General features: G+C 42.1%; 3 protein-coding genes across 5 annotated transcripts in view; 2 read left to right on the top strand and 1 right to left on the bottom strand.

The window, feature by feature from the left end:
- The window catches only part of klhl32 (kelch-like family member 32), a 37,030-nt gene extending 34,322 nt beyond the window's left edge, over window positions 1–2,708 (top strand). For all 3 annotated transcript variants that reach the window (XM_085473440.1, XM_085473438.1, XM_085473439.1), the window contains one exon: window positions 413–2,708. In XM_085473440.1, coding sequence (XP_085329566.1) covers window positions 413–574 — 162 coding nt within the window. In that variant the 3' untranslated portion in view covers window positions 575–2,708. The remainder of the gene's footprint in view (window positions 1–412) is intronic.
- Window positions 2,375–18,573, bottom strand: mms22l (MMS22-like, DNA repair protein). Its single transcript, XM_085473437.1, has 26 exons — window positions 18,449–18,573; window positions 17,580–17,777; window positions 17,197–17,322; window positions 16,683–16,735; window positions 15,861–15,948; window positions 15,562–15,739; window positions 15,193–15,286; window positions 14,962–15,092; window positions 14,616–14,729; window positions 14,357–14,536; window positions 13,903–13,959; window positions 13,589–13,708; window positions 13,135–13,370; window positions 10,847–11,063; window positions 10,477–10,766; window positions 7,008–7,189; window positions 6,602–6,752; window positions 5,182–5,321; window positions 4,921–5,063; window positions 4,586–4,742; window positions 4,318–4,463; window positions 3,996–4,207; window positions 3,579–3,745; window positions 2,985–3,081; window positions 2,624–2,791; window positions 2,375–2,458 (listed from the first exon to the last, which is right to left on the bottom strand). The coding sequence occupies exons 2-26, from the start codon at window positions 17,750–17,752 to the stop codon at window positions 2,383–2,385; spliced, it is 3,696 nt and encodes a 1,231-aa protein (XP_085329563.1). The 5' UTR covers window positions 17,753–17,777; window positions 18,449–18,573; the 3' UTR covers window positions 2,375–2,382.
- A 622-nt stretch (window positions 18,574–19,195) lies between these two features.
- The window catches only part of LOC146698349 (uncharacterized), a 32,147-nt gene continuing 25,302 nt past the window's right edge, over window positions 19,196–26,040 (top strand). The window contains exons 1-2 of the mRNA XM_085472789.1: window positions 19,196–19,502; window positions 24,158–24,333. Of these exons, the coding sequence (XP_085328915.1) occupies window positions 24,163–24,333 (171 nt within the window). The 5' untranslated portion in view covers window positions 19,196–19,502; window positions 24,158–24,162. The remainder of the gene's footprint in view (window positions 19,503–24,157; window positions 24,334–26,040) is intronic.

The raw sequence follows: 26,040 nt of genomic DNA, 5'->3' as shown, positions 1-26,040 counted from the left end.
GAACAAGTGCTCTAATGTAGGCGATTAATTCAAATCTAACCCACTATCCCCTAGTTAACAGCAAGAACCTTCCCAACTTTTCATGGCTCGTTAATCTAAAGATGAAGACCATTCTAGCTGGAATCTAGTAAGGAGCAAATGACTTTCATTAAACAATCTTTCTCTGGTATTAATATAAAGACTGAAAACAGGCTTAATTGGGATTTATTAATGGGCATAGGGTCATCTATAGCAGTTTTTAAAGACTGAAATAGGACAATATCTCTTACCTTTCCTGAGGCTGATATGTATGTTTGTATCAAATTTCATGCCTTGTGGTGGTGCCAAAGGAAAAGACATTGTTATTACTATGTACTGGCCCAGTGCCATTACTACAGCTGTGCCATATATTGCATGAGTTTTCTCTTTCCAGGTGCTGGATCTTAGCACGGAGGGAAAGGAGGAGGTTTTCTACGGGCCAACGTTGCCGTTTGCCTCCAATGGGATAGCGGCCTGTTTCCTTCCTGCTCCTTACTTCACCTGCCCAAACCTACAAACTCTACAAGTACCCCATCACAGGATAGGTGCTGTTTAAACCACTCCTTTACAAAACGTGAGGAAACCAGAACATGTGACCAGAGGATGGAGCACTTTCAGATAAACTCTCTTTTTTATTTAATTTTTTTTTTTTAAAGTGCTCGATTATTGGACTCAATCTGAAACACGCCATCTCTGACACCAAAATGTAATAATAATATTTTCCTGACAAGAGCCATGCTATTTAAGCTATTTAAACTTCTAGGAACAATCTGCGTTCACAACAATAAAGCATTTTTTGGTTGTATGTTTCCAAAGACTGAAACATCATGACCACTGAAGACATAAGGAGCAAGTGGGAACATAAATCTTGCAGGAAAGGGACAGGAGAAAAAGAAAAAGACAGTCATCCTAACTGTTAATAAAGACGTGGAAAGAAGATATTGCTGACCTGCTCAACTGTCCTCAAGATAATAATGAAACTGCAGTTTCTGTAACCCATTAAAGTACTGTAGGAGCATTTCTAGCTAGAACTGCTGTATAACACTTCCACGTGATCCCTATAATCACTTCGGTGGCCTGAAGAACAGCCTGCTTTCTAATCGCCTGTGCTGGTACTTGGGTTCGTAGGTAAATAACCATGCCATCTTTTTCAGTTCAAATAAGATAACAAAAAAAAAAACGACCTGTGTGAGTCCGACTGTTAATACACTCAGGACCTAAGACTGTGGTCTAATGAATGTCTAGTCCCATCTGCGTGCATACGTACCATATACTGAATAATGCTGATTGTCCAAAACATACTTCTGACCAAAACAAACCCCCGTTTGTCTGTCGAAAAGAAAGGTGTTGAAAACCTGGAAAATTTGCAGAATAAAGATGAAAACAGAGAAGTGAAAAAAGGCGCAGGAGTGTGTTCTGTCAAGAGCAGTAGTAGTTCTAAGAGTTCGGGGGGTGAGGATGACTGCTCTTCAGTGGGAATTATTTAGCAGCAATAGATAATTGCACACTAATTTAAAGAACCACCTCAGTTTCTTTCTTTATGCATGGATTCTCCAACCAGCTCTGATGCTGCTGGAGGAAAAAGGAATGTGATGCAGCAGAAAGCTCCTCGGATGAAGGAGATGCATTGCAGTTTGATGAGGCTGGAAAATGACTAGCAATGACAGAAAATGAGACTTGGTGATTGTGGGAGACAGGAGTGAGACTTCATGTGATTAGGTGCAAACTAGAACGGGATTGGAAGAGATTGCTGAACTTGGAACGGGGAGAAAGAACGGGAGAGTGGGAACAAACAGTACTACTTCTTCCCTCTGCTCAACTTTTTTTTTAAGGTGTGGTGGTGAAGTCATTGGGCCCTGATCAAATCTGTAATTCAGACTGCTGGATATATAGATGCAGCACCTCATACCATAATCACAAATAATGTGTGCACACTTCACATTCTTCCCTTCTCTTAGTATCGAACAGAAACGAAAAGGTGGGGATGCTGGCGTGTGGCCACATTCACATTTATTGTCACATTTTTCATTCAGTAACAGTGAATCTCTTGAGATGCAAAGCTGCACTTTTTTCTTTTTTGGACAATATGTACATATCTACAGGCAGGTAATATTAAGCTTTTAATCCATGATAGGAACATGCCCATTTGTATATTTTTTCCCTTCTACAAATCTTTTCTGTGCTTTTTTACAACTGCATTTGAGGTTTTAAGAATATTACAGATTATGCTAAACATAAATTAAACAGAATTTCTAAGGTATCCTCATTTTTTTAAGGGAAATTGACAAAAATGAAAATACAACATGATAAGAAGAGATTCTTGGAGGGGTCTGGAAGAGGTCTCTCTTTACTGGATTTTTTTTGTCACTCGCTTTCCAGACTGGTTATTTCAGCTTGCCCACTTTCCCCAAGGAGACCCAGCAACTTCACATATGCACTCCTGTTACACAAACAAATGTGGCACATTCTGTAAGTCACAGAGCTGCTGAATATTTCTTGTTCTGTATGCAACTGCAGCGCTTATTGTCTAGACAACTTAAAAATAGTTTAAAGTGATGAATGCCGTCTACATGGCTTCCAGGGTGTGATTCATGTGCTTGCTCACCTCAAGGCGATGTTCTTGCCCAGTCCTCTTTTGTGCTCAGTGTTTCTCAGACTGAGAGACAGGTTGGGGATAAGAGCTTGAACCACAGTGGGATCTAAAACAGCCACAGTCTCCAAGATGCCGTATATCTGCCTGTCGTAGACTCCCTCGTTCTCCTCCACAAACGACCTAAGAGCATCGAGATGGTAGGCATAATAAATAAATAAATGAATAAAAATGATGGATAAAAGAGGCTGTAATTTGATGATGATCTATAATTACTGTCTATGAATAATGTGTACACTTCAAATGATCTTACACAGTCGAATATTGCAAAGTTTGTCGATGCATACAGTATTTAATGCTACAAACATTCAGTTACCGTAAGACTGTGATCATCTGGTCGCATGGTCTCTCTGTAGATGCGGCACCACACCGCTCAACTACAAGCTGTAAGGCATCTGTGCTCGTCTTCCTTACTGCACATCCAAAATAAAAAAATAAAAATCACTTCACAATCACATCAATAGAGACGGGCTGGAAAGTGTTGATTATATAATGCATCAGTCTGAAATGAAGTGAATCCACTTAAATGACACTGTTATATAAAAAATGACTTTAACTTCTACTTCAATCAATCAAAACTGCAGTAAAATGTAGAGTTAACAGAAGATCTGAGTACTGCAAGTCATTACAACAACTCCTAATCTACATAACAAGAGTTTCTGAGTAGAATTTGGCACTTTCTCACACGGGGAACAGCTGCTGGATTACAACTTTATTCGTTTATGCCACTAATGTCGCACTGTCCATATTCCTCTGCTCTGGACCATCATTACATTGCTTGTACTCAGTGAACTGTGATCATATGGAAAGCCAGACGCTCTCTTTTTATACCAACTTCTGGATTGTTAGATCTCATATATATTAAAACTTGGCTTGTAAAACTATTTAAGATTCAGATTGTCAATCTTACCCTGTGGCTCGTTGACCAGCATAATGCAGCGCAGCAGAGAGGGGAGGGGCACGGTGAGTAGGGAGGGGTCTGAGTCACCATTTCGTCTCAGAAGCTCCAACAGGAACATCAGGACGGATGCCAGACGAGGAGGGGGGGCGTGACCTTTGAACTGCAGGAAGTTCTCACTGCAAACACAAGCAGAGGTGTTTCTAGTAACTTTAAGTGGCTGTTTATGTAGACACATGGTGAAAGAAGGAAATGATGTACATGAGTCCTTGATAATAAAGGTAAGACAGCCTTTGGGGCGTTTGGAGTTTTCAGTCATTGCTGAGAGAGTTTTTGATTAAACAGGAATCACATTCAGAAATTAAGTGAACATGAAATTCAGGTCAATGCTGGATCAGGCAAATTCTTTTCATGGTTCTGCAGACCTACCAAAGAACCTCTAGGATGAGTCTCCTCAGGGCAGCTCCACGGCTGGTTGGGTTGGCCTCGCAGGCACCTAGAAGCACCGGGTGGTTGGCAATAATGCCCACAGAAGGCGAGGCAGGAAGGAAATGGTCCAAATATCTGCGAGTTACAGAACGTAGTTGCTGCTTCAGGTAAGCCCCCTGGGACTGAGACACACTAGAGGCCACAGACAGACCCTGGAAGACGATAAATGGAAGGGTCTTTATCAAAATAGCCAGGTTTCTTTCTTTAATGTAACGGCTGTGTGTTTGGACAATGTGTGTCTATATTATACATTTGTCCCTACCTGTATATACAAAGGCAGACTGTCTCTGAGAGCTTTGTCTTGCTGTGTGAGGTTGTGGGGAAGCAGCAGCCCATCCACAATGCGGAACAACAGCTGTTGTGCTTTTGATGTGGCCAGCAGGGGGCTCCAGTGCTTCACAATGCAGCCTGGTCACAGAGAAAAGAGTGTTGTACTCTCATACGCAATTCCAATAATTTCTTGCCCAGTCGTGGACTTTATACACAGTATATTCTGTGATGCGTTTGAAATTGATAAACTTTGCACCTACCAACAGCCCAGTATGCTAGCTGTATTCCCTCTTGGTTCTTGCTGACGAGAGACGGTTTAATGTGCTTCAGGATGTCACCAATGTAGTCTAGGGCTGTGGTCACCATGGCTGAACGCTCAGACAAAACCTTCAGTCCACTGTACACACTGCCTACAGCCTAACACCATGTGAAACACATAGAAACACACGCTGATGAAGGTTCACAGACGATTTTTAATTTTACTTGGACACAAAGCCGACCTGAGTTCTCTCATAACTAACTTGCTGTAAAATTTCAAAATACACAAAGACAGAATTATTCCCCAGTGTGTTTGTCACCTGTGTGCGTATGTTACCTTGACAAACATCTCCAGGGCTGCAGTCGGCTCTGGCCTGGTTGCTGTGGGATTAAGGTTGGCTCTCTGCAGAAGCCTCTCCACCTCGGGAAGCCTCAGCACAAGCCGGGTCAATTCACACAACTGTTGTTCCACAGCCCGGGCTGACGAATGCAAAAACACAAACACTGGTTATTCAAATGATAACGAAGTTCACATTAATGTAAACACTTCCTTTTTTACTTAAAGAATAGGTTGAAAACTGCTGTTGAGTATTGTTACCTGTTCTGCTGTCAGTGCCATCTGGGTTCTTGTGAAGGTGCTGCTGTAGAACACATCTGACCCAGGCCCTCACTGACAGGCTTTGTGCAGAACCAGACACAGCAACGCCAGGATCTCCACTCAGAGAGGACACCAGCTCACTGCGAAAGAGAAGAGACAGCAAGAACCTGATCACAAGTCTGTTTGGAGATGTGTGGGGCAGGGTGGGTGGGGGGCGAGGCGGTTTCTATTGACTGTCCAACTAATGCACATCTTTTCAAATGGTGGAAAGCCTAATTCAATGGAAGCAAATTCTACTTTGCAGCTTGTGCAATCACTTTAAAGCAACCCGCACAAAATAAGAAAGATAAGCTTGTCAGAAAAAAACTTCTAAAAAGGATCACTTTGGTATCTTGCAGTTGAAGGGTCAGGTACTGGCAGTTGCCCATACAAAACACACCACCTCCTTATTGCATAATAATCTTCCTGCCTCTCTTTCATTAATAAACAGTGCCCAGACAGCTCAGTAGGTAAGGCTGTGGTCTATTAACATTTTGGTTCATGGATATTATTTTAGCTTATGGCTCGTTTTCTTTCTCCATCTTGCTGGACTGGTGGAGAAGGATGTGCAGCTGATGGCCAGATAATATTCCAGATGTCTGCAATTTTAACTAGGGAACTAATTTCAAACCACAGCAGGCTATTCTGATTGGTGTTTCAGCATCTCTGTTTTTGCTAGACGCATTCCTGTAATATCTAATCTGTCTTTGTTGTAGTGGTTTCAGGCTGTGCAGGTAGAATTTCCATTAAGCACGCCACAAGTGGCCATGTTGAATCTTCCTAATGGTTTAGCCCTCTGTTAACCTTAGCCAAAGGCTCATTGCTGCAGCCAATTCCATTTCATGTTTATGTAGCTTGTTAGAGCCTCTAACAGCTTGTGTTGTAAGCATATGAAGCACATGCACATGTCAGCGCTTATGTGATGGGAGGGACTTGGAGCTGCAGATGGAGGGTTTTTTTAAAACTCTTGGATATTTTTTTTTTCCCCTACTGCAGCTTTAGTATCACTTGGCACCGTCTGAAAAGATGTCTGTGGTTGAAATAATAATCATTCTTCTACTCTTGAGTGTAATTTTGAAGCTTTTACCTTCTGTATAAAGGCATGAATGCATTTTTATTTATTAATAACCATCTTCACTATACAAGGACACCCTGTGCTTCATTTATTAATTAGAGACGGTGTAATGTACCTGCAGAAGTTATGGAAAACAGTTTTTTTAAGTGCGTCACACAATGATGAAGCTTGATAACTAACAGGAAAAGAGGAGAACATCATTCTCATCGGACTCACCTGATGTAAAAGCATCAGGTGAGTCAAATGAAAATGTTTTGGGACAGAGAAGACTGGGGGGTGGGATTGGATTCAAAGGTCAAAGCTTACCTGTTTTGAAGCAGATGGGAAAGATAGCGAGTTACCAAGAGTGGGTGAACCATGTCATCCCACCCAAAGTATTGCATGATGGACTGAACTGAATTTGGTTGAAGGTCCTGGGGTGCCGAAGTGGGTAGATCAAAGGCGAGCAGGGTGAAACCTGAGGAAAATGAAAATAGGTCAGTGTTGTCTCAGTTAGTTGGATGATGATACGTATAGCGCTCAAAGTCATTAATGTCTTCTCTTTACTATGATCTTTGAATTTTGTGTCCTTTCCAGTTCTACCTTTTCACTCGTAAAGCCATATTTTCCCCTCAAATTTCTTTCATTTAAAATAGCTACATCAGTTTTCTTTTGTATGAGGATGCCCAGAAATCTTGCTCTCCCACCTTTCCTTCCACTGGGTCTTACTGACCTGCAGCTGCATCTGCAAGCTGTGCTGGAGGTGTCTGAGAAAGACGTAGGCTGTGCAGAAAGGGGAAGAAGTGAGCCCAGAGAGCAGCTGCTACCGCTAGGTGGCGCTCTTTCACCACACTGGCGGTAGCAGGAACCCAGGACAGGGTGGGAGCTGACTGGTCACTGCGCTGATGGACTCGTCTGGAAGGACACAGACACACAGATAAACAAATCTATCCAATGCAAAATCCAAACTCAGTGCTCCCTCTTGTGTACAAACCCCCCTCCCTACTTTCTCAAATCCTTTTGCTCCACAGTTCCTCTCTTTCACTCCTCCTTCATATGTTTTCCCTCTCTTCTCTCCTGGGGGATTACTGGGTGCAGTGGTGCGCTGCAGTGTGGAGCAAAGCGGGGTGGAGGTAGGTGTGAGGAAGGAGAGGAGGATATTATAGGCATAGAGTGGAGCCTAATACTGATCCCCTGTACACAGACTATACTTTGGCTCTTCTGGCTCATCCCTGGCCCTGGCCCCAGCCGCTACGGCAGCCCCACAGTGGCTGGCATTAGCCCAGATAAGCAGCTGAAGGAGCTGTAATCTCATTTAGACGGGAGATGATCCTTCTGTCCCCCTCATTCACCCGGATGAGGGTGTAGGGAAGCGGGGGCTAAGATGAGGTGGGGAAGAAGCAAAAGATAGAGGAACTAGCAGCCCCCTTCTATCCTATCCTTAACCACACACTCTACTCTGTTACTATATTACATACACACACGCACACACTCACACACACCTCAATGGTGCCTTCCCTTCCAGCAAGGTTGCATCTAATCCAGAGAGAGCTGAGACAATCGATTAGAGTCTGAATTCATTAGCCTCGTTACTACTGCGGAATAGGCCTTTCACACCCATCAACCCTCATTGTACAAGACATCGTCAGAGACCCCACTTAATCCTCCTCACTGTGGCTTCTTACATGTACACACAAACACATACACACACCGTTACATACCACTAGGGACCAAAGTAACCCTTCCCCCAGCTGCCTTCACTGTAAAGACATTAAAAAAAAAAAAGTAGCATCCTAACAATGCCAGGCAGACAAACACATCAGACGCACACATGGGCATACATGGAATTAACTCCACGTCCCCTATTTCCTTACTTTGTCCTCACATTTGTATCTAATGTAAAGGTGTTTTTTTCCTTTATAAGAAGACACTTGACAGTAGTTGTCCTTGACTATCGGGGGGGGGGAATCAAAACCCGCTAAAAGGTCTTAATGCTCACAAAGGAAAAAGCTTCACAGGAAGGCTTGTATTTTATCAAGCCAAGGAGATGGGGATTAATTGTTTGTGCCAAAAACAGATCCAACAGACTGTGCCAATGCCAGCTCACCTCGTCAACCAGCGTCACCCCCATCCTCCTACAGCGGAGGGTCATGGGAAGAAATAAAATTGAGGAATTATGCCTGTTACTGGCTTCTTGCCTCAGCACCATGACGATGGCTATCAAGAGTGAATGTTCGGACCCTACGCCGCCTCAACCATTGGCAGAATAATTCTCATAATGTGTGCAGATTCCACATGGCTCTTAATAGACATAATGATGCACACACTAAATTTGCCAGGCTACATAATTGCCCATTAATTGTGTCACAGAAAAGGCATTAATCACAAAGAGATACCGAAAATTGCCAGGCCGAAGAATTATATTTAATTTGGCGGCATGAATTGGAAAGAGAGAGAGCACGGTATTTTAATTTTTTTTTTTTTATTTGGTTAAATGGGTCATGGTGGTCCAGGCCATAACACAGAGGGCCTCTGAGAGTTCTCTTCTTCTCCTCTCACTCCTTGGCCATTAATGTGCAAATGTGTGCCCTTCAACCCCAAGATCTGAGATGGGAAGTCTGGGAATTAGCAAAGCTAACGAGATACTGTGTTACAAGGGGCTGGCACTGAAATAAGAAACGAGTACACCTCGGTTAGTGTTTCACTTTGGGGGTGTGGACAGTTGTGTAGGTTTGTGTGTGCTGAGAGGATGGTAGTGCACACTGGAGAATTAAAGCAATCATACACCTACATGAAACAGCAAGAGGGCTCGGTAACACTTAATTTTACAATGCCCTTTTTCTGAGGTTTCAGATCATTTATTAACCTTTTCAAAGTAGCGTAAGCATAAAGACGTAGTAACACTCTGAGTGCTACAAAACTCCAGAAACAATATATATCTAGGGGTATATTGAAAAATCAGATATATACTCAACAAAGCTGCGTATCAAACCTCATTACTTTGACATAAAATGGACAGCACATTGTGTGCACTGAATACATTTGCTAATAAATGTTCACTTAGTTTTCACCTTTAGTGATGGAGCCACAGGAAACCATCACCAAAACTCTGTAGGATTTTTTTCAAAACAAACCTCACTAGCCTGGTTTCCAGGAGCTGCAAGCAACAACTTTTTTGATAAAATAGTCTGGATGCTACCAATTGAGAACTCTAACAACTAAGTGGAGCACATACAAAGGTAAAGCAACCAAAGAGAAACCATTTCACCTAGCAGCTGGTGAAGGCCACAACAAAGCTCAAAGATAAGTTAATTTTGAGTTTATAATGGCCACATGGTCATAAATTCAAAATAGGCATTTTTTCCCAATATAAAATGATAGTTGTTGTCAAAGACTTTAATGCCTTTGCACAGCATACTGGTGTAACTTAGGAGCATGAAACACTTAAAATTAATTCATCCATGCAATTATAAGAAGCCGCTTTAATTGTTGTTCAGAGCTATTACAAACATAATAGGTTGCAAACAAACTGACTCTTCTAAATAACACCAGATTAGCGTGTAAAATATACACGTCTTTCCTCACTGTCTGATATCTGTCCACTGTGGCCTCTGTTCCATCTCTACCTCCCATAAACAGAGTGCGTTTCAGATGTGGCTCTCTGACCTTCAGTTGGGGTTGTTCATGTAACGAACACCCCTGTCCTACAGCTGAACTCATTCTGGTGCCCTACTGACCACTGTCTCTCAACACACCCACAGCACTGCTGCCGTCCTCATAAAGACAGGAGGGTCCAAAGAGGGTCCCCTGGGCCCGTAATTCTAATCAGGGCTACTACTGCAGCACCTGGTTAGGGTGACCCGGAGCCACTGGTCCTCCTGAGACTAACTGGGGCCTCAGTGCTACACAGGCTTTTTACAGACACCCATTCCTGCTGACAGCACAATCCGCTTATTGTCAGTATGAGAAGTGAGTGGACTCTGGGATGGGATGGGGAGAGCAGAAGAGATCACTCTCTTCTTCCGTAGAGACTTATCAGATTTTAATAAAAGCTTAGCTTGGCCTTTGCCAGAAAACATTTGTCTGGATGTGTCTACTATCTGTGAGGGAGTAGCTATCAGTGAATGATGAAAGAATGAGGGAAACTGAGGAGAAGTAAGAGATACCTGGGAGCTGGTGAATATTTACACCTGCTCTCTCACCTGAGCTGCGCAAGGACGATCTGCAGAAAACCCAGGGCAGAATTCAGCTCGGACTGGCGGCAGGCAGGCAGCAACCAATTGAACCCGTCACCGAGTAGCTTTTCCTCTGATAGGCTGAGAGTGGTGCTGGTCTCAAACACCTCGGCCACACCCTCCAGGTAGGACCCAAGTGGCCCCCATAGGGCAAGCCTGCGTGAGACCTCTGTGGTTTTGTTGTAGAACTCTTTGGCTGTCTCGTTAAAGGAGGAAGTCAGCAGGCTAGCCTGAGCTCCAACATCCAGACCCCGCTCCTGGAGCAAACATACGATGGTCCATCAGTTTTGTTATTTTTAATTAAAATCTTTTTTTATGTTATGGTAAACAAATATACCTGGAATAGCAACACCATTGACAGATGCCCTCTCCAGATTAGTGTGCGGTGTCCAAGAGGACAGTTAGAGGGCAGAAAGCCAAGCAGCTCACAAGCTCTGCTGGCCACATCCTCCAGGTCTGCCTGCCGGGCCACTACCAGAAACAGCAGCAGAAAGTTCATGAGACCTGCTTCTGACAGCTCCTGCATCTTCTTTGGGGAGAACTTAGAGTAAATCCTGGACACACAGAGACCAAAGTAAGAAAGAAAGAGGAAGGACAAAGGTTTTCAGGTATGCCACAAGAGATGGACAGCATCATGTCACACAAGACAAAGAAACAAATGGTTGCATTGTTTATTTTTAGATTATTATCCTATTTCACTTTTTTCTTTACTTCCACTATCCAATTCATTAGAAATGATTTATTCTTCTGAAACACCCTGACTTTAAACGCTGACTAACTGAACTTTCCACCCCTGTAGTGCACCCCACCACCTGCCTCCATCACCTTCTCAGCTCCAGGGGGAGAGGCTGGGCTCCCCAGCCTATGTGGGTGAGAGAGAAAGGAAAAAGCAAGAGAGTAAGTAAGAATAGAGAACCACCCAGCACGCTGTTAGATCCTGCGGGCACTGTGGAGAAATGCCTTTAAAGATCATGTTAAATGTCAGAGACACTCAGACACACAGCAGTAGGCGCTCAGTCCCTCTCTCTACAGCCAAACCAATTTACTGCAACAACAGAGAGAGATCAATAAAACCACACACACATGCGCACACACACACAGAGCTTGCTCGCCTGGCAGGAAAACACAGAAGGCTGGAGCCCCCTAGCCCTCCCCATCCTAAAATACAGATGCAGCCCACACAGGTGAGTAGAGCTGCTGTTTCGGTCAAAACACAAACAGCGCACATCCCAAGACAAACTCAGTGTAAGAAGTATGACTGGTATAAAAGGAGTGGAGAAAAATGAGATGGAAACTGGGAAAGACCAGGTTAACACCACAACCAGCTTAGTTACACCCACAGAGAACTATAAAAGGAAAAGGTGGTGAAGCATACAGTCAGAGTGAGCAGGGAGGGAGATTTAAATAGATGAATGGCTAGTATGTAACAGGGATATAAGCTGCACACTGGGAGATAGCAGAGGGGATTTTCTGTGTTCTCCCAACCTGTCTCTCTGTTTGTTTATTCTGGACAGCTTTTTTTTCTGGAGGCAAGCAGATGCTCCTAACTCCCAGCATTGGAGAGCAACATGCTTGCAGTCGATCCCATTAATGTGGTCGTCACGGGTGTCCCGCAGAGCCTAGCCAGGAGTGGGAACGCTGCCGAAGCGTTGTGGAGATACAGTCGGCACGCCTCGCGCCTCCTTAGGAGGAGGAGGTAGTGGTGATAGTTTTGGTGGAGGGAGATGGAGGGAGGTGAAGGGGATGGGGGTGGGGATCTGGACCTGTCCCAGCCCAGCCTGGCTGTCGCCAGACTGCCTACCACCCACATCCCCCTGCTCCCCCACCACCCAAGCTCCCCTCTCTCCGTGTTGGAAACCAACACAGCTTCGTTAAGGCGAATTAACCGCCACGCTCGTTAGCTAATTAGCCCCCATGTCTGCAGTGCTACAGAGCACATTCCAGACAGAGGGAAGTCATTAGGCGGATTTATCTACGGCTGCCTCCCTCTGGCACACAGCCGGCCTGGGATATAGGATGGACCAGTACATGGTTCTGATGCATCCATCAGCTTCTTGTCCTTTGTCTATTTTTTTTTCTTTATTTCCTATTCAAACACGCACTGTATTCTTCTCTTCAACGGCCTCACACACTGAAACCATGTCACTGCTCTAGGGAGCAGGTGCACAGCCTGTGTGTTTGTGTGTGCATCAGTAGGAGGCTTCTTGGGTCTGGCCTCTGCTGGAGAGCAGGTGGTTGACTCCTGAGACACCTGCTCCACCGGTGGGCCTGAGTAAATATCAAAGACGCACCGGGAGACTGAGATACACCTGGCACGTACACAAACAAGACTCAAATGCATGACAGTTTGCAAACACACATGTTGTGTGTGTATTTATGCAAGCGAGTGCTTACACATAGGCAAATCCAAACACCATTTAAACACATCACACATTTAAAGATCAAGTGGGAAGGGGAAATCTATATAGCCTATCCCTGATTAGTAATCACTGCTGAAAGCCTCCAAATCAAAACCCCACAATATAGAGTATATAGTGTTATGGTTGTCAAACCTACTTTTCAAGGTGGAAGAAAATGTGAAGGATCGAGAGCTACAAAGCTTCTCAGCCTTCTCTCCATCCTTACCTCCCTTTGATCTGTCTCTGTGGGACTCCTCCAGCCCGATCCTGTGCAAGGCACAGGGCCAGCACTCGAAGAAAGATGTGGAAGGAGTTGGCAGAGCGATAGAGCTGGGTGTATCCAGGAGAGCGAAGGGGAGGCAGGGAGCAGCAGCTCCGGGCCTGCTCCAACAGAGCTAAAGGTGTCTTGCATAAAGTGCCCAGGGCAGAAATCCCCAGCCAGGGCACGGTAAATGAGGCACTCTGAAGAGGAGTGACAGAGCATAATATATAACTGTAGAGCCCTTGTTAACCAGGGTGTAGCATGACATGCTTAGAATTAGAAGTATGGTGTGAATAAAGGAGCAACAAATAAGACATTTCAAAAATTGATGGTTAGACACAAAAGTAAGCTACTTGTAGTAAATTGGTCAGCAAATCAAATGTATACACTTCATGATAAGCCACAGATGTTATTTTACCAAATTCTTGCTGTAGTAATCCCAGAGGGTGGACACAGCACTGGTGCTCGGTTCCCACATCAGACAAAGACTGAGGCAGGAGTGGACATGCATCCTGGACTGCTCCTCTGCTAGACCTCCCTGTTATCTCACACACACACACACACACACACACACACACACACACACACACACACACACACACACACACACACACACACACACACACACACACACACACACACACACACACACACACACACACACACCATTTAAAAACACTATGATTTTAAAGGGTTCAAAAACTGAATATCGCAACTAGAAACTGCGCTTACCTTACAAGTTAATTTGAGCAACTCATCCACAAAGGTCCAGTTATCCCCCAGGTTTTTCTGCAGATGAAGATAAATTAATGAGAGACACTTAAAAACAACAACTCACAGTATTCTATATTCATCATAATAGTCTTCAAGAATCAATGTATTGAAAGTGTAGTCTGCCGCTCTGCTCTTTAATGCAGTCTCATGGTTGTGCCGTAAACTGTTGGAAACAACACCAATTCAGTGCAAGGTTCATTTGGTCATTTTGTTGAGACAATGCCCACGAAATGAGGGAATTAGGTTAAGTACAAACACAATATATTGTTGTTAAAACCTTGTTGTTAAAAGGGTTAGTGTTTAAGATGAAACAAATTGCAGTTTTATATGTCAGAAAAATCTTACATAGAAACACTTTTCTGTTCATTTGGAACATCTTTAGGTATCATTATTGCAATTATTAGTTTCTTACCTCATTCTGGACCATCATGCCACTCCGACTATACTGGCCTAGCATTGATAAATGAGTGACCAGCCACCATGTGAATCCTAGAGGGTCCTTACAGTGTGTGGGGAGGCCACTGAACTGCTCAGCAGCAGGTTTTCCTAAAACCAGAGGCCTCAGCAACGAGTTGATGTAGCTCCAGAAAGACTAAAGGGAGCACACATTAGTTAAATACTGTCAGAATCAAAGTTTACTGTGTGACAGAACATGCGTGTATGTTTGTTACCTGTGTGTGCAACTCTTTATTCCTGTGTTCCAGAAGGTACATGAGCAGGACCCACAACTCTTTGGTGCAGGTGCAAAGGTAATGATGGCTGCTCAGCGCCTCTGTAGGCCTCACCTACAAATAAACAGGATCAATTAAACACAGTGAGTTGCCAACTAAAGCTTTATTCTACACTAAAATGTTTTTTGTTGCACATTGCGATGCCTTCTGTGTGCAGCTTCGATCCAGTTTTTGCTAACCAACTACAAAATGTGGCAATTATATGAGAAACACTTAGAATTTCAGCTTAAAAACATAACTCTGAAATACCACTGCTGCATCTAGTGAGATGAAATGAACCACCCACCTTGCTGTATTTGCCCATGGCCAGTCCAGTAAGGTCACACAGCAGACTGCACAGGTGTTCGTCAAACAGGCTGCTATCAGTCAGGTTCTCTCCCGTCAGGTCCACAAACTTGTGGGCGTACACCACCTGGCCTGAAGACAGAATGAGTAAAATTACAAAGAGCCTGTTTCCATCATAATTCAATAGCTCTTTAGTTATTTCCTAGGTGAGAATTCTGCTGCAAACACAAACCCTGCATCTTGTGACCAAGTAGGTGAAGGATCTCCAAAACTGACCAATGGATGTCTAGATGAAGGTGTAGCAAATGCCAGGAGGGAGGTAAAATCTGTAAAAGGAACACAGATTTCTCATTTCAATGTGAAAAGAAGAAAAATCAGCTGGGTGATAAAACTGTAGTCATAAAACCTAATGCTCAGTTGATAATATATAGCCTTTGTACTCTGGTATGCCAGCCCCACATTGTCTGCATCTGTTTTAAATGCTGTCTTTGGGGTTTTTTTCCTTCGGTTTTTAAGCTCCCTAACACCTTTGTAATCAATGCCTTACATTAAATCTCTACTCAAGTTAGATCTAAACAAACCAACTAGCGTTTGGCCGTACCTTTCCGTGATTCTGTATAGTAAAGGCACTTTGAACATTAGCAGGCAGGTCTTTGAGTCGTCCTACGAGGAGAGTGATCCCAAAAAGTTCCTCCAAAAGAGCAGAGGGGAACTGAGCCTCCAGCTCCTCGTAAGGGTGTGACTGAGCTGCATCCAGGGACCTGGAAGGCTGGAGATATCTGAACATATGCAAAAGGGGTATCCAATCAAACATTCAAATAAACAAAAACTCCATGACACCATAATATATTAACATGTTTTTATTAGTTCCAGTGTGACATGAAAATGTGTTAAAATTACCTGTGTAGAAAGACTTTGACATACTGAAGAAATGTAACACATTCTTGCCAGAGTTCTTCTGCTTTATAGTGGAGATTTCCAGCTTGACCTAAAACATCAAAAGGGTGCTGTAGGTAGTACTCATAATATGTCTACGGTATCAGAGATCAGATCACTCTGAAAATGACTATTGTACAGCTCATATATACATATCAAATACATTCAAATTGTTCATAAAAATATATATATAGAAAACAACTCTCTAGAAATTATGGGATTTAATTTGCAGAATAATTATTTTTATTTATTCTGGACATTTCATTCTTTAACCCTCTCAAGGCAGGCGTTGCCGATTTGCAACAGTTAAAAACTAACAACCTGATTACCCCACATACATATTTTATGAGTTGTTTTTTTTACTCAGAAGTACCACTGCAGGACTTGGTTGTGCATTAGCAACAAAAAGTTTAATTTGAGCCTGAGAGGGTTAACATATTTGAAGCCCTCGGTAATTCCTACACTTATTTCACTTGATTTAACTAGTTTTTATCACTCTCCTACAAGCTGATAAGCTGATCAGACCATTTTCTGTCCTCACATAATATGCCTTAACTAGGATTAAAAATCTGATCCAAGTTCCAAAGGGGTTGACAGAACCTGCATAAAAATGTTTCAAATCTTTTTTCTGCTAATTATATAAACAAGCAATGCACATAAACAACCTGTATATCCAACTAATACACAAACTATGCCTATGTAAGCAAACAGTGGCTTACTGTGCGAACAAAATACTGACAATAAACTAAAAGACTGTTAGTTGGACTAATGATTACACAGACTTACCAAAGTCATTTGAGTTGGACTTAACTAAAGTCTCCAACTTGTAAATCCGTTGTCTGAAACATAACACAGAACAGAAGAGACCCTGTAAATGGATATGAAGGATGTCTTTTTCAATAATGTATCAGGAATATATATGAAATATTTTAAAGAATGATTTCATGACCACACTTTTGCTGCCGTGGAAAAGAATTAAGTGGTAGAAACAACAGATTTTAACTCTTTCCTTTATAAAGATGATATCTGATGACTTCCCATAACAACATGTTTTGTTGCTTCATTACATATCAGTAAAGGTTTTCACAATGATTAGAATAGTATCAGGGTTTTTCCAAAGGTAGCTGCATAGGCAAAGACCACCCTCACTAACTCTCAATACACACCCAGTCATTTCTATAAGGAGGCGTCAAACAACCGCTCAGTTCAGAAGACAGCTCCTAGGTTAATTCTAATAGGCTTTCAAAGGGTAAAGAGTTAAAGCAGACTGAAATAACGTATGCTTTACATCATGCCTTACCTGAAGAGGCCAAACAGTAGTTTTGTAGATTCCACCAGTGCTGTCTCTGTCACCCAGGAGAAGCCAAAGATGTCCACTGTGTCCGTCTCATATTCTGCAGGGGCTGGGTCAAGACGCAAGAGTAGCCTGGAGTGGATGCAATGACTGCAGTGAGATTTTAAAGCTTTTCTCCTAGTGGAACTTTAGCAGCTACAACATCACAGGGGAGGTAAATGGAATTACATTTGAGGTGTTATAAGTACAAAAAACTGACCTCTGAATAAATTACACAGAAAAATGACCGATTTTATAAAAGACTGTTCTTACTGACAGCATTTCTCAGGCACAAAATAGTGCCAGACAATTTTGTACGATTACAGTCAGCTGGCAGAAGGTAATTATACCGTTTCAAGGAGCCTCTAACAACGTATCCCTCTGTGGAAAGTACTCCAGCGGGATCATCTTTTACATCAGAGCAGCAGAAACACGGTGGTCGAACTGGAGCCAGGTCACATAGACTGTCTCCTGCAAATGGGGAAACTGGCGGGGTGAGGGACTGGCTGAAGTCATCTGACATGGTGTCAGTGCAGAATCAATTTGACCTGAAATGACCAAAAAATAAATAAAGAAATCACAGCGCAAAATACTGAGAGAATGCTTTTTTGTCAGTGGTTTGCAAAACTGTGTTCATATGTAAATATTCAACAAGTTATTCACAATTACACTGGGATGATGTATAATTTAATACCACATACAATTTAAACAAAAGGGTTTCACAGCAATATTTTAGCATTTTACTTTGTAAGTACAAATGTACCTTACAGTACATTTGTACTTACATACAAGTACTGGTACTCAACGCAGAGCATACAAAACTACATCTAATTTTGCAGAGTTGTGCACAATTAGATGTAGTTTTAAAGGAAACATGAGCAGAAAGCAGGGAAAAAATATCTTTGGAGCAACATAAATGAATTTATTGAATGTATAAGTGACGGGCATGTATGTTATTGCATATAGCTAGCCAACGAACAAGTACTTCACAATGGATCCGACATGAGAGTATAAAACATTTCATAGAAGTTACGAAGTGCAAATTTAACACTTAACGTATCTACATTATACGCTTTATGCATGATAATGCTAGCGTTAACTTTCTAGCATACGCTGTGCCGACACGACAGCACAGTTAAGTCAAACAAAACTATTTTTAACAGGCAAACTAAAGACAGAAAAGCCTCCAAAAACAACTGTTAATGAAATATGAACTAACCTGTTAGTTCGGCTTCTTGTATATTTAGTAGTTTGTGAATTTTACTTCCCAGTATTCATCGCTGTTTGTGTTTTCAGCCGGTCCCGCGCGCTCACACTACGCAGGCGCACACTCGCTCCACGCCCGATGATTGGTCCGAAGTTTCCTACTGGGAGGAACCTAATCCTTTGACAGACACACAACAAGAGGTCTCACTGCTAAGCGCTTCCTCTGTCGCAATGTCTCTCCGGGCAGCTTTTAAGATATTTAGAATTGTAGTTGTTTTATAGTCGGTTCAGCAGCTGTATTTATCGTGAGTTGTATTAAAGAGCAACCTGAACTTCCTCTGTATACCACTAACAGCGCTGAGCTCTCTCATTAAACAAATAAAATAATTACATTCAGTTTCTTCTCGGTCTTTGTTAAGACATACACGCTAACTTGAAATTAAGTTTACATAACAGATGTTAAATACAGACTCGGGAAAACAATACTATGTGGATATATGAAAAAATATTTAGAGCATTATCGTCATAGCATGTATGTGCGTACACAGTTGCTCACAAAAAAGCACTGAACCAAAGCACCTGTTCCGTGCCGTGACTTTTCCCCGGGATTTGTCAAGTCACTTGTCCCCCTCGGTCCCACTGTCGGGGTTCCGCCCAAATGAATACAAAATAATGGACCGTATGAAAAAGAATTTAAAGCAGGCTAACCCTAATTTCCATATGCAGATCTGTCTCTCCCAACAGTCCCTCTCGCCATCACACCATTTCTTGCATTCTAATGCATTCTCACATCTTTACAAAATCCCCCCTTCCGCCACACGCCGTGGATGTGCTCGTTTTGCCGACTTACAAAATCGTTATTTCTGCACGTTTGACTTGTTCTGTGAGAAGGTGCTCTGTAGATGCGGTGTTTTGCATGCTCTAATTTGCATCTTTTATTACGAAGAGTAAAAAAAAATGGACGCGTCGGAATTTTTCTTTTTTCTCCACGATGCATCGACCTGCCGTTCTGCTTTCAACAGGAGGCAGTCCGTCTGTCTAAGGGCTCTGTCGCCTGGATGGGAAAGGTAAGAGCTTTCTTTTCTTCCTACTCTACAAACCCGTTCTATCCTTTCACAGCTCCGTGTTGCATGGAGGGAGTGAGAGTTGAACCCCCACTCCCTCCTCCCGTCTTTCTCAGATGTAGCCTCGTTTCCAGGCTTTGATGCACTGGACCAGTTTGGGTGTTTTGTTGTTTTTTGTGCTTTTGCTGTGTCTCTCTGTGTGTGTGTGTGTGTGTGTGTGGGGGGGGTCACTAAAATTCAAGACCCGAGGCTAACAGTGTGAGAACCTTAAACTATACTCACATCAGTTCTCTGGATGCATTTATTAATCCACATCATCCTCAGTTAATAGCAGCGAACTCTGAAAAGGATTTGGTGCTTGTAATGGATGCAGTGGGACATTATTATGTTAAGGTGATAACCTGGTGTTGTAATTACCTGCATCCTTTTGAGGCTTCCAGATAGACTTAATGAACTGTGTGTAAAGGAGAGAACACTGTTGCCAACATATGGATAACTAGAGGCAGACTGCTACAGAAGCAACTGGAAGCAACATCTGCTGAAAATGTTCCACACTGTAAAACGAAATAATGGCCATAGCCATGCAGCACTACAGGTGTCCCCCATTTATGTCTGACTAGCCCCCATGCATGATGTAGCTGGGTGGAGCTATGCTGATAATATAGGTGTTTTTTTTTTTCATTAGTCAACGTTTTTAATATAAGGAGGAAAAGTAAAAACCTGTCATTAATATTATTGATTGTTTAGTTCCGTTTGCGACTCCTTTCATAAAAAGGTGAACAGAATGCAATAATTTCCAATTTGCCCAAAACTATATTTCATTTTTTAAATGCACAAAAGGTATATTAAACATTTAAATGTTGAAATCTATGGTAATTTTCATGGTTCCAAAAAAAGTTGCAAAAGAGTTTGGACAAGGCCATGTGCTCCATTAACTGCTCTTTGTTTGGGAACTAAGGAGACCAGCTGCTGTAGTTTTCATTTAACCATCCATCCATTTAACCACTTTTTCAAGTTCAGGGTCACAATGAACCTGGAGTATATCCTGACTGTGCATGCTGGACAGGTTGCCAGTCCATCACAGAATCAGAGTAGCCCCCGTTGTAGTTGTACAAGTAAAATATTTTTCCATCCTTGCTTGAGACATGATTTTAAGCACTCAAATGTTTTGGACTTCCTCTGCAGGATTTTTAATTTCATAGGAAACCAGTTATTTTCACCTGGACTCCTTTACTACCGATCTCCGTACAGAATGCTGTCTGGTTATGTCTTGAAAAACAAAGAAGAGGTAGGAGAAAAACGCTTCAACCATGTTATGAGTATTGACTCTGTATATTTTTTTGACACTTGCAACTTCCCTTTGGCAAGATAAGTGTTTGAAATGGGGAAACCAACAGCCAGCTGATCAGAGCAGAGTCTGGAAGAGACTAAATGAGTACATGAATAACTAGACAGATGTTTTGGAAATATGTTTATATTTTGAATGCCTGAAATAATATTGGATATATTGGAAAACTGTTTTTTTGTTTTGTTTTTGTTTTTGTATCCCACCAAATATTAGTATAGGCATCAGTTTTTAATGTCCAGAGTTCATCAGTTTCTTTGACCTTGTATATAGAAATTCTTTGATAGTGCTCTTATTTTCCAAACTATGTTGAGAAACATTATCATTAAATTGTTGAAGTATCTGCCTCCACAGTATTTGTTTGTCAGTGATAAAAATGGAGCACCCGTCCACAAACGCACTACAAGGTCAGAAGTTACGGTCAGCTGTAGTTCAGCTGCTGCAGGGGTTTAAGTCTTGCTCAAGGACTCCTTATATTACAGCCTGGCATTTGCTAAACACTGGAAAATTGCTAGCCTGCCTCTCTCCACGGACAACAAAATCTGTCCAATATGACTTGTAAAGCTTTACAAGTCTGCTTTATCCATATGAACGTAAGATTCTGGAGTATTTTCAGGGCAATGTACAAAAAGAGGAAAAATATTTAACAACATTTGCATATGTGTTGCCATTTTGCTGATGGCTCGAGATGGGGTTGATTATTGTGGCTCAGTTTTTATTGCGTTTGTTCTCTTGACTCATGACAGAAAGAACATTATTCTACTGTAAAGCCATTGTAAAATTGAGACATTGCCCCCCCCCCCCCCCCCCCTCGCTCTCTACCAACATGTCCCCTGGGCAATATTACTATGGTAATATACTAATGTTAAACACTCTAAGTAGACATGGTGTTTAAGTCTGACCTTAAAACGGCCATCTAAAAAGTTTGGTTGGAGCGATAATGTGGACATTGTGAAATAATATTATCCTGTGACCAGTAGTTTGACCTCGGAAAATCATGAACAGTTTTACCATTAACGCCTTCTCTTTAAGGAGGGTAGTCAGAGGACTGTAATGACTTTGCATAATGAGTTACACTTTTTTCCCCTCATTGGGTCTGCTTTCTAAAAGATCTCTGTATTGTACAGGAGAGAGTGCTAGTCTCTTTTATCTCTAGAAAAAAAAAACCTTGTGGCTACAGTTTGATCAATTAAACTCCTGAAAGGACCCCCCTCCTCCCTTTCTTTCCTCTGCCTGAGAGGAATATAAAGTTATCAGTCTTCCCAAGCGATATGAGGACGGAAATAAGTAGTTTGTCTATAAAAATGTCCAGGTACTTTATCAGCGTCCCAGTAGGCCCCGAGGCCCTGACACTGTTCAATGTGGCTCCCCTGTACTCCAGTCTCACATGAGCCCTCTTTTTTCCCTCCTCCCTCTCCCCCTGTCTACTTTGTCTCTGCCCAGGGCTGGTTACTCGTTGGGTGGGGTGTTCGCTCCCGGCCCCGCACCTCAGTGGGATTGACTGGGGCTCGAGCCCCAAGTGAGGTTATCGATTTCAATCAGTGGCTCGGGAGATAGGAGCTGAATGATGCTGCAGACTTTAAACAGTGGTCAGCTGCATTGTTTGTTGTTTGGGGTGGGGGCGAAAAACGCTGCAGGAGGAGGCACTTTGACGAGGAGTCAGATAAACACACAAACAGAATCACTCATAGACGGAGATGTCTTAATCGTCTGGTTCAGAGTTTTGCTGCATCTTAGCGGGTGCATTTCTCAAAGTAAAGAGGCTGAAAGAATTGATGAAGAAGTAGAAAGATTTTTTTCAACCACAGATGCTGCACATTAACACTATTAGATACCGGCACTGCAAGTGATAACGTTGGATTATTGTTTTTGCGCATAAAACAAATCATTGTTAAGAATTCCCATCACGATTCTCAAGAAGGGATTTAAAAGAACCGCTTGTTTTGTTCATCAGGCTTCCAAAAAGTCCGATATATTTTGTTCTATGTCTTGCGTGCACTATTTTTAAGCATTGTTTGCATAACGCGTGGCTTAAAATGATTCCTCCTTACTCAACTAGTCGCTTGTATAATAGGAGCAGCTGTATTTAGAAGCAACCTTTTAGAGTTTAGGAGCTCTTTGCACGGGCAGCAGACATACGCGCTGGAAACAGCACTTTGCCTGATTGCGTTTCTAATTGCATTTAATGTAAGCTAATGTATAAAACTGAAAAATGGCCTACTTGGCAGATCAACAGTAAATGTTGATTGTGTAATGTGGTGAAAGGACAGGGAGTTTAAGCAATTAATATTCTTCAACGCGGCATTCGTCCAGCAGTACATCGGCTGTTTTAGTCTTTCAGTAGATGCTGTTCAAGAGCAACGTGGCAACTTTTTTTTTTGTTCCATCATTGTTCACAGGAAAAGTACGAGCATAAAGACAGACTGATAAAGTTCCTGTTTTGCTTAAAGAGGGAAGTTAGTTCACGCAATGAGGGCACTGCAGTGTTTTCTGCTCTCAGAAGCATTTGCATCAAGGCCAGGAGATTAAACGTGTGGGTTGGGAACTGGAGAGAGTGTGTTGTCTCGCTTGGGGCCCCCGATGCCAGAGTTCTAGCTTTCATCGCACAGGGTGAAAGATAACTCCTGGACGTTTCACTCTGTGTGGCTACAGGTGGGTGGTTCACATGCTGTAGGTGGCAGCCTCGGTGGAATTCACGCAGAAGTACAGAGGAGGTGGCTGTGGGCAAATTGTTTCACAATTGCCAATGTTCAATACTCTGTACTGAGATGCAGAATCCTAAACTGTGTCAACTCATTTGTGTAGTTAGATGGTATATGAAGTGTTATGATAATATGTAAAAAAAAGAAAAGAAAAGAAAAAAGTAGGTGTTTGGGTTTGTTTTGTTGCATGTATATAATTGCAGATTTTAGATATTACAAAGATCCAGTGAAGAGCACGGGTATGCGAAATAACCTTAGGTGGTATTTTGAAAGAGAAAAATGATGCCTGACATTAAAGGGCGGAAACAACTTTTTGATCAAATAATTAGTGGGCTTGCCAAAAATGTACTCTGTCATTTGTGCTTTCAAAATGACACCAAAACCGATACACAAATACAATCTGATTATTTTGTAGGTTTGACTGACATTGAAGACTTCAGGCAAGGTGTCTGCTTAAAACATTATGTAATGTAGCACTCTGGGCTGATCCCTACACAGTGCACTAAAACATGCATAATTTCCAAGTTTCTATTTTTTTATTTTTTTATTTTTTTATTTTTTTGGGAAAAAAGAAAATATGGATCTAATTCTCACAGATATTCTCGTTAAAGGCTCCATGTTCACTGCGTTTGTGCTGGTGCTGGGCTGCCTGCTGCAGAGGAACCTAGTGACCACAGAGGGGCACCGTGGGACCAACTGCCTCATCTTCTATGCAGTGCAAATGGACGGAGGCACCAGAGCTGCCAAAGCTCTGGCTGAGCAGCATGGACTGGAGTTTGTACAACGGGTCAGTGCATGTTTAAAATCTCTTTGTTACTCCAACCTCAGGGCCTGCAATTTACATTTTTTAAATCTGGATTCTAAGATTTCTTTTATTTTGTTTTATTTAAGAGCTGCCAACGAGCTGACTTCTATTTCCTATTTGAGGGATATCTGACTTTCATCAAATTATAGCAGCATTTGTGAATATTTCATATCTGATCAAAGATGCTTGGAGTGGGCTGGCCGCACAGTGTAACACACACACACACGTATAAAAAGACACATCTATGCTCCCAAACAGGCACACACGCCTCTCTTTCCCCTGAAACCCCCACTTCCCTACTCAGTATGTGAATAGGCTCAGTGTGTAAGTCTTTAGAAATTATTGGGTCTTTAACCATTTTCACAAGTTTTAATCTGTGATGCTACAATCTTTCTGATTAAGACACATCTGTGCTTTAAAGGTTACTTTAGTTATTGAGTCTCAGACTGTGTCAGCTCCATCAAAAAGTTCCCAGCTACACTGAAATAAAAAATGAAATAAATAAATATTAAAAAAAAACAAGGGCTCGGAGCTGGTCTCGGTTAGGTGCAGTACAGAGGTTTTGCCTTTTTTGTTTGGAGCGAGTTCAAAGAGGGGGTTCAAGGGTGTAAGAGATTTCGAAATGAACCTCGTCTGATTCTCTTCACTGTGAATGTTTCATGAAAGATTCTCAGCGGAGAGAAATTTAAAAGGTAAGAACTTTTATGAATCGACTCCCATTCCTGCTGTGCGCTGTTATATTCAGGATTTTAAAAGGGATTTTGTTTAACTTGTGCTTTTCAAATGTAAAGTCTGACTAATCCAAAAAAAATGTTATAAACACATAGTTGAAGTGGTTCACTGTAAAAATCGTAATATATTATATATTACATGCATTTAACAGCATATTGACAGTTTCATTGTAAATAATGAAAAAAATACTGAAATCGTGAATTTTTAGATCTAGAATATTTACAACTGTTACTGTTCGATATATAATTATAGAAATCAGACCAAAATATTAGTCTTACTTAAGACTCCATTTTTCTTATTTTTTGTGATTTGAAGTTATTGATAAGGGATAAGGGTAGGGTGTGTGTGTGTGTGTGCATTTTGGCATTATTGATAGCAGTCAGTTGGAGTGTCCGCTGGCCTGGTGTGAGGCTGTTTGCAGCACTGGCTCCAGGGAACATGGACGCGAGCTCATTTCAACCTTGGCCCTGCTGCCTCTGCTGCTGCCGCCTGGATCATGAATAAAACATCTCTTTGACCTTTATCAGGAGTGTATTGGACAGTCCACCCCCGTCTCTGTCTTTCTCTCTGCCTGTCTCTCTCTCTCCCTCTCTCATTGTCCCTCATGTATACCCACAAACACCTCTTGTTTTTTCCTGCATTGTTTTCTCCTCTTTTAGACACTAATGATGCACTAATTTTTTAATCTATTTACATAAACTTATTGTATTTGTGCATATGCACAGTTCAGTGAGGAAAAAAAACAAAACATATTTTCTATATGTGTCGTTGAGTTCAGCACCCATAGTCTGGTCATTCAAATTAAGGGGTGCTGGAGCTTTGATGCCCTGGTGTAAGCCTACAGTGGCAGTCTGTTGTCAAGGATTTACACTAATTGTGTGTTTCTGTGTTAATAAGTCGTCCATCCCAGCAACACCAAAACCCAGACAAGAGCCTTCTACAACCCCCACTTTCCCC

Source organism: Copadichromis virginalis, linkage group LG11 (assembly GCF_057382275.1).
Source record: "Copadichromis virginalis isolate Kocher_CV1m ecotype Utaka linkage group LG11, C_Virginalis_male_GT1.1, whole genome shotgun sequence".
Taxonomy (NCBI): Eukaryota; Metazoa; Chordata; class Actinopteri; order Cichliformes; family Cichlidae; genus Copadichromis; species Copadichromis virginalis.
Note: the sequence above shows the minus strand (reverse complement) of the source record. Positions and strands in the feature narration are given on the sequence as shown.